The sequence below is a fragment of the Pygoscelis adeliae genome, unplaced genomic scaffold, assembly GCF_000699105.1.
Source record: "Pygoscelis adeliae isolate BGI_AS28 unplaced genomic scaffold, ASM69910v1 Scaffold521, whole genome shotgun sequence".
Taxonomy (NCBI): domain Eukaryota; kingdom Metazoa; phylum Chordata; class Aves; order Sphenisciformes; family Spheniscidae; genus Pygoscelis; species Pygoscelis adeliae.
Genome location: NW_008824067.1, coordinates 192,299 through 201,162, shown reverse-complemented (window position 1 = coordinate 201,162; position 8,864 = coordinate 192,299). Strand labels below are relative to the sequence as shown.

Here is an 8,864-nt window from a genome sequence, read left to right as displayed (position 1 = left end):
AAGGCTGCTGACCCCGCACAGCCAAGGAAGGCCTCCGGGGGCAGCCAGGAAGCCACACTACCAGGATTCATTAATCCTTCAGAGCAAAGCAGCAGAAAGAAGAAAGCACCTTCTCCTGCACAACAGCCGGTTCTTCATACCACGAGACAATGTTTCAACCGCTGCTTGGCCACAGCATATTTCAGTCACATTATTTCATTTCCACTGGTCCCTCAATACTCCATGTGCTGGAAGAGGAGCATTTTTCTTACCTTCTGTGTGCATGGGGGAAATGAAGGCCAGCCAGGCTGCAGGGATACTGGATTCTACCAAAACCTGTACCAAATAAGCACCTAGCTAGACAAAGCTCTGCAGAGGCAACCCTTGGCTAAATTGCTCCTCTCCCTTCCCCTAAAATTCATCACCCACTAGATGAGCTGGTGCACACAGTTTAGCAGTGGACCAAGGTCTGATCTTGTGGGGACTAAAGCAGCTGCGGTGCTTTATTTGGAATTACAACCATGAAAACAGGTCTACCTCTAAGCTTAATCTGTCTCCAGACTGGAGGGTCGGTCTCCTTCCCATACACCACTGCTTTCATTTCCCAGTTAGATTACATTTTCCCATTGTGTTGAGCAAAAATGAGGTGAGCAACAGGCTAAACGAGGGCAGCTGGACCTCCCTGGAGCATGGAATGTCTTAAAGCTTTAATACACAAAAATTACTATGGCACATAGCTATAATAAAAATTTAGACTATGACACCTACCAAGGATCTGGCAAAAGCAAGCTCTTTTGGTTTGACTGGTGGTTTTGGTGGGGGTTTTTTGGGTTAGTTTTGTTTGTTTTTAAGTAAGTGTGGAAATCTGTTTTCAAAACCTACCAGCTTGAGCCTTTGTGATACACAGATAACTTCTCCCAGGCACTCCCACACAACTACAAAGACTAAACGCTTTCTCTAACAGCAGCTGTGCTCCTGGTGCAATCTCCTACTTCTAGCAGATGTGGTTCTAGGAAAAATACTAAGTTTCCTTAAAGATTCAAAATAAAAATCAAGTGGAGAAGCAGCAACACTAGAAGAGTTGAAGGCTGCTTCAAAAGCTAATGTATCTTCAGTTGGAACTATATTACCATTGAAATTGCTACCAAGTACTTGAAAAGTGACTAGACTCTACAGGATACCGTTAATAGCAACAATAAAATAACATGCATCAAAAAGCTTACTTCAGCACATGGTCTGTATCTACACACTGCAGTGTTGCAAAGTGTGGCACATTATGACATTTCTGCTCCTTTCCTTGACGGGGGACTGTGCAGACAGATACACGGACCTTCCAAAATTTTCCCCTAAGAGGACATCCCGACACAACAAATTTGTATGACATTACCTCAAAAAGAACAGCTTGCATATCTCTGATCTCAATTAAAGCTCCCTCCTTTTCCAAATTCAAATCCTGAAGTGAGTTACTTAAAATATTTATACAAGGTAGATCTTTTAAAAAAATTAAGCAGAGTATGACTGCAACATAGCTGATTGCAGAGCAGATAAGGGGGTTAGAGAAGTAAGTCTGGAAAGACTTTTTTCAGTACTTGCAAAATACTGCAAATATATTAGGCCAAGAAAGAGACAACTGGGCTAACCTCATGAATTCTTATGATGTCCCATGGAAACAAAGATTAAGAGGAGATTTCTGGAAATTAAAAAACCAACTGCCTGATTCACTTTTTATTTGTGGAAGTTAATCTAAGAAAAAAAATCCTCCCTTTTGAGTCAGTAACCATTAATTTGGCATTCATGAGTGCAATTCCAGGTGCTCTTTGGAAAATGAGCTTGTAAACATAGAAAGGTTTCTCTAAATAATGAAAAAACCACAACTGAGGCTTATGCATAGGATATTTAGGTTTTTATTTACTCATCTACACATACAGACCCAGGAATCTTTTCAACTCTTCAGGCCTAGTTACATTCTTGTAAGGACATTGGGATATACAGCATCTGTGCTTTATACCACAGGAAAAATACCTAGAGGTGTTCAAAAAGGAAAAATCTTCCATTAAGAAGCAGACACCGAGATCTTTACAGTGTGCCACGGCACCAATGCATTGCTCTGCCAGCACACCTGGCACTGGTTATTCTGATGCCCACAGACACAAGGGGAGCAACTTTAATTCTTGGCTTTAAATCAATAGAGAAAAAATATTGTTATAGACTCCAACCACAACAGGATTAGATCTTGAACCGAGTTGAGGATAAACTCAGCTCCCCATGTAGCTTTTACATCCCTGCCATAACCCATGCCTGCAAGCATGAAGCTTGTCTGGGTGAGGCTGCCATTTCTACAACCTTTCATCTTTACAGAATATACGGAAAGCCAGATTTTAATTCACTGTGTAATATATATGTGCAGGGTTGGCTGCATTTTACATAACTATTGCCACCATTTTTATGACAATCAAACTGGAGTCCAAGACAATTCTGCAGCCCATTTCAGCTGGTGACTAAAACTCTGGAGTAATGCATTCCTGAGAGCTGCTCTGTTGGAGGGCTCAGTCGTGCAGCATTTCTGTCTTAGGATGCTTTCTCACCTCACACGGTGCTCATGGCCTCTGGGAACTGACAGGAACACCCAGCGCCGTGCAGAAGTCAACGTTTCGAGACAGTACCAAAGCTCTGCTACAGTACAGCACTGAGGATGGCCCAGCCAAACCAAAGACGAAAAGTCACAGCAATGACTGCTCACACAATGCAGTCAGGCCAAGCACACACACTGGAGGGTATTAACACATCTAAATTCCAGCACTTATTTCAGGTATCAAATTAGGAAGCCAGGTTCTTTCAGTTCTCAGTATAGTTAATAGTAAGGGACAGAGGCTCTTCAAGGTGCTTAAAACTCAGCTCCTGTTCCAGTGTTATCAGCTCCCAGAATTTTATCATGGGCCTGAAAAGTATTTTTTAACAGCCCTGTTCATTTAAAGCTAAGAGTTATGTCCCAGACCCTGTGTTTCAGAAGAAAACTTCCAGAAAAACCATGTTGTACATTTACCCCAAAGGCTCAAGAAAAGAACAGGAATTTATAATTTTAAAAAAATTTAAATAACCTCATGGATTTTTTTGGTGAGGGGAGGAGTGAGCAGGCTGACTTTTTTTTTTTTTTTTTAATACTTGTGGCTGGCTCTACTGCATAAATAAATCAATTCCCTAGCCACACAGCTCCATTTTTCCAGTCACAGCTTGTTGTTTTATTTATTTTTTTCCCCTCCATTGCTGACAAATCACTCCAGGGAGTTTTTAAACCCAGTAGTCTACTTTCCAAATGGAAACAGTTAGTATAATTTGTGAGAGAGAAAGCAAACAACAACAGAGACTTACCCCATTTTTTGGGTATGCTATCCATCCTAGATCCCCCATTACTGTGCGCGAGTCCAGTAAATTCACTGAAAATAAGAGAAAAAACTGTTAAGGAAGATGGATGGATTACAAACTTCAATAAATATTTCAAGGTTTGGGTGGCTATGGTAAACAGGCTGTTTATAATTAACCAAGGAAGTTGGATTTTTGTAAAGCAGAACAACAATGCAGTAACTCCTCTAACAATGAGGTCATATACTGAAAACAATTCCATATATGCATCGTTTTATTCCTTTGAGATCTGCCACTGCAACCAAGTTGAAAATGCACTAAACTTCGGTAAGATCCAGATCCTTCATGTTCTTAGGATCTGGTCTTTTGCAGGGAATAAATACATAATGCACACTGCATTATATAGATATTAGATATACACATATACTCACAAACATCTATGTGTGTTTATACACACATTTGTTCTAAGGTGGCATATGTTTTTAGCATAATCAGGCTTTTAAGACAAAAATGAAACAAGGAACAACATGCAGAGTTTCCTGATTATTGTGAATTCAATTTTTAAAGTATTTTATGTGCAAGTATTACAGTATTACTGTTATCAGGAATCTGTTCTTTTCTCCCTCTCCCACATTTTTCCCCAAGTCTTTGACAACTTCACTGTAAGATATCCAAGGGATTTTTTTTTCCCCACACAAAAATTCGGAGTAGCTTTAAGTCACATAAGCCATCAAAAATTTACATTAAACAGCAAAAAAATATTCTCAAGCTTATAACTTTTTTTTCCGCCTTATATTACCCAAAATACTGAGTAAAAAGTGTGAAGTAGTTAAATCTACACACGCTTAACTCAGCTAAGGAAAATTATAGCAACTTCTGTTTCTGAGCTTTCACCTCCTGTACACAGGGCTTCAAATCCCCACGTTAAAAGCTTGTCTCTGAATCAACAGCTGTCATCCAAAAATCTCAACCTAGGAGGAACTTTCTTCTACTTTAAAAGCACACAATTTCTTCTCTTCGGATTACACCACTTGCTTCTCACAGTATATTTGTCTGCTTAATACCTCATTGTTTGTACTCATGTCCCTCCTGAAAAGGAAGAGATTTCCCTGGGTCTTCAATTCCTGATCTCCACCGTATGTCCTCTTTAAAAATCCCATTGGAAGTTTTCACAATCAGACTTCCAAGATTTTCCAGCCCACGATGATCTAGCCCAAGAACAAACTTGAAACGAGTGGAGGCAGCTTTGCACTCACTCCTTTAGTACCAACCATGCAGGTACTTCAAGATTGCTAAAGAGAAACAAACAGGTTGCATGCACAAGTATAAGAGATGTGAGTACCATAACCCTCACCCCTAGTACTTGTATCAGGCTGATTTGCTGTCTCTGCACAGCCAAATATACCAGTGCAAACACTTACGAGGCATACAGACCTTGCCTTACACTGGCCCAGGTCACCCCGCCGCAGGGCACCACAGACAAAACTAAAAATGCTGCCAACTGAGTACCTCAGACATCAGGATTACACTATTTAGAGGCATAGCAAGAAAGCCCAGAAGTACACTATACTAAAAGGCATGCTCCTTTAAAATCTTAAGGAATATTTAAAAAACAAATTAAGATTAAACAACAGATAAGTTCTCTGGGTCAGTTTGGTCTTAATCATTGTACTGTACTGAAGGCTGACAACTGTAGTCCCTTGTACACAAAAACAGCCCAAAACACAAAAATACAACACTGAGGTAGGAAAAAAAATCAGTTCTCAGCTCTGGCATCAAACACCTATCTTAAAAAAAGATTTGTCTACCCCGATATTTTCACAATGTATGGAAGTATTAATGCAGCACACTATCATAAGGCATATAGATGTTCTGCCTGGTTAAGTATATTTTTGTGATGTTGAGCAAAAACATTCGGTAGCTCAGGGTTCTCGTGCCCAGATTGCTTTCTCCTGCCAAAACAGAAAACAGTTGGGAGCTGGCAATGCTACCGAACTATAGGACATTTGGTGGAAGCAATACTCAGAGACTACACTGAACTACATCCACAGTAAGTAAACATACAATTAGGTGGCTTTCCACCCCACCGCCTAAGCAAAATAAAAGTATTGCTATCATCTACCATTAGATATGTCACCCAGTGATGGCCAGACTTTCTCCTCCTGAAGTCTGCAGGTAAAATGCTCATTAAGGTCTCCTGTTCCAGCTGACGTCAAGCACCACTACCCAAGTGCTCCTGAACCACACTGCATTTTCTTTTTAATGGGATAAAAAGGGTGATCTTAAAATATACTTCAAAATAGGACACATAAATAATATGTCCCATATTATAACTGTATACTATTTTTAAAAAGCAAGAGGAGTGTAGTTGCCAAAATGGCAGGTTTACCCAAATTCCTTCTATTACAATCACTGTAATTAAACTGTGCAGAACAGTATATTCCTGTCTTAAGTTGCAATGGATGCAAAACAAGTATTGATCTACATTGTACAGCTTAATTAAAACTTGTCCTGGAGATGCTACTAATGAATGTAATTAGATAATATGTTTGATGCCACAAACTTCTTCATGACATGCTAATTAAGGAAAAAAGCAGAAAAAGTGATTTTATTCAAACATCAGATCATAAAAAGAACATGATACAACTAAATATTGTATTATCTTTCTATCAGTGACAACTTTTAAATTGCTGTTATTAACTTCAATTTCAAAATAATTTTCTGCATATGAAAAGATAATACAACCCATTCAACTCTAATTCAAGTCAGTGGGAATTTTCCTACCGGTGAGTCAACCAGAGCTGAATACTAAATCTCCAGTTAGAAGACGCGATTTCTCCCTTATTTTAGTAGAATTCCGCATAGAGCAAAATAAATAGGAGAGGACAGGATACACCTTTAGACAGGTGCTTGCACAGTAACCCAAAATTCACATGTCAGGAAGACGAAAGCCATAAGTGACTTTAAGCTCCCCCTGTGTGCCTGGGCTGCTCTGGAGACCAGAGGCTCCCAATACAGCCCAGACAGCTCTGAGGGGCTGCTAAGGCACAGCAAACTCTCCAGCTGCCCCGTGGGCTTCTGCCCAGGACTGCTTTCGCAGTATATCTTCTAAAATACTGCACTACATCGACCTGCTCTGAAGAATATATTTAGCCAGTACTTATTCTAAACTACCTGCAAGGACCAAAACGTTTTGCTTTGAGAATCCCCAAAATTCTGGTGTAAGCACAAATTACCACTGCTCCATCTAGATACAAGGTATCTGCATCTTCCCCGTCACCACCCTACCCACTCATTTCCAGTACATCTGTCCTTTACTTGCACCATTGCCAGGTCCCAACCCCACCCTGATTCAGCCCCGAACCCAGCCAGAGCTCCAGCATCCCCTCTCCAAGGGGCTGATTCCTCCCATCACCCTGCTGCAGGAGCTCCCCACACAGGGTGACAGTGCTGCCAACACTTTCGGGATGCTCTCTCAGACAGCCTTCCCATCCCACACTGCTGGAGAGGCCACCAGCGCACAGTCCCACTACACAAGTCCATACGGGCTCAGCACCACCTCTCTGCCCATCACCTTCCAGCCTGGCAGGAACATTGTTTTTGCTGAAATGGCTTTCATCAAAAAACTGCCAGGTTGGGGAAGAAACAGTGGGCAAACAGCAGGTAAAGTACGTACTTGCAACACAGAGGAAACCATTTTAGCAGAGACTTTAGAGAAAGACTGCCATCATCCCAAACAGATGTTTCCATAACTCGCCACATGGCTACTTGGGAATAGATGAATCTTTTTTGCACCTCAATAAAAAACCCTGAAACTGTCTCTGGTTCGACCCACAGCAAGACAGAGAAGGAGACCAGAGGTCTTCTCCAGAGCAGCAGAACCAGTTCCTCCCCATCCAACCTGTGATGACCATCAGCATGCATTTGGCCATGGCTGTCTAATAACCAACTAACCCAAGCAGTCAGGTCACTGAGGAAGGTAATTCAGGAAAACCTCCAACTATGGTGCTTAAGGCTTCCATACTTCAGGAGGTCTAGTGCCAGCTCCTGTATAGCTTGGGACTCCTGGACCAGCCCAAATGCTGTAGATACTCCACGAGCATAACCCAGAGCTGTACTCAGCAGCCCTTGGGATGCAGGAGAACTTACCCCACTGAAGAAATCTCTCCAGAAATCGCTAGCAACTCTGCTTGACCCATAACCTTAAAAGCCTCCAAAATAACAGAACTCATTTATTCCCACTTCCTTTCTCCTCAGCACCAGCTAGCTATGTCTCAACAAACAAGCAAGAAACCTCAGAGCCCATAAGCACACTCTTAGCACCGGTATCTTTGCCAGCAAACTTGGAAGAGGCACACATACACATTCAAAAATGCTCATCTCCACCATCAGTGCATCCATTCCACAAGCCCTAATTATTTCTAATGCTCAGTCAAGGGGAACACAAAACCGCACAGATCTATATCATTAATTTCCATGCCTTCAGGGTAGGATAAATGATGATTAAGTCTAAAGTCATACCACAGCCTTTTTTTTTTTTTTTCTCTCCTTTTTTAATACAGAATAATAGCCCAGGGAATTTGCATACACTCTTGTTCTCAGACAGGCTAGTTACTATGGGTGAGCAATCAAGTTAGAATAAAACCAGAAGTGATCTAAACCTTTGCCCTAAACTCTAGCTAGTGAATTAATAGTGTTTTTTCACTCAGGAATCTCTGACAGGGAGACTGGGTATGGCTTTTTACTCAAGTGTCCCTGTCACATTCATACAGCCAGCATTTAGCAGCTTCACTATGGCTACACAAGGATTGTGGCTGGAAGGAAGCACAAGAAACGCCAGGGTTGATGGCATTCAACATTGACCCAAACCAACACTGCTGCCCACACAGCAGAGCACCCCATCTGACAGCCACCTAAAACAGTGCCATGTGGCAGCATTAGCTTGCCCAGGCAAAAGCAAGACAGGTCTGTCATGATGGTACAATGTCTGAAGCAAAAACCACCAATCAATGGATTTTTTTTGGTCACACCACAGAAGTGAGATTGCTCCTCTGGCTCTGGTCTGGAGCAGGATCAGCTGGAGCAGCTTCATTTTCTTCACTCCAATTTCAAACGGGAAAAAAACAAGCTGAAAAAACAAAAATCCCCCACCAACAGGCTAAAACACTGAGCACTTCTGATCCTACCAGCAGCACATCCTCCTGCCATTTCAGCACCTAAGGATCTTCCAGAAAATACTTCATTGCTTACACCGGGGCAAAGTCTCTGCAGGCATATAAAAGACAACTCTTCTGAGTTGCCATGGTCTTTGAGCTGATTTCCAGTAAATACTTATACACCAGAGTAGTACTGCTCTTCAGCAGCATCATTTGCAAGTTAAGGCTTACCACAGGGCATGCTCTACCTAAGTTTATCCTGACAAATCGCTCCAGAACAGGCAAAATGGTCAGGATAGCAAAAGCTGATGGAGTTTATGCCATGAAGCTGTAAAACCATAAGAATCTTTTTATTTCACTGAAATACAC

The 8,864-nt window shown here is 41.5% G+C and overlaps 1 protein-coding gene across 1 annotated transcript in view; it reads right to left on the bottom strand.

Annotated features, from left to right (window-relative positions):
• Positions 1-3,408, bottom strand: part of EPHA5 (EPH receptor A5) — a 180,906-nt gene extending 177,498 nt beyond the window's left edge. The window contains exon 1 of the mRNA XM_009334131.1: positions 3,349-3,408. Coding sequence (XP_009332406.1) covers positions 3,349-3,387 — 39 coding nt within the window. The 5' untranslated portion in view covers positions 3,388-3,408. The remainder of the gene's footprint in view (positions 1-3,348) is intronic.
• Positions 3,409-8,864: the final 5,456 nt, after the last annotated feature.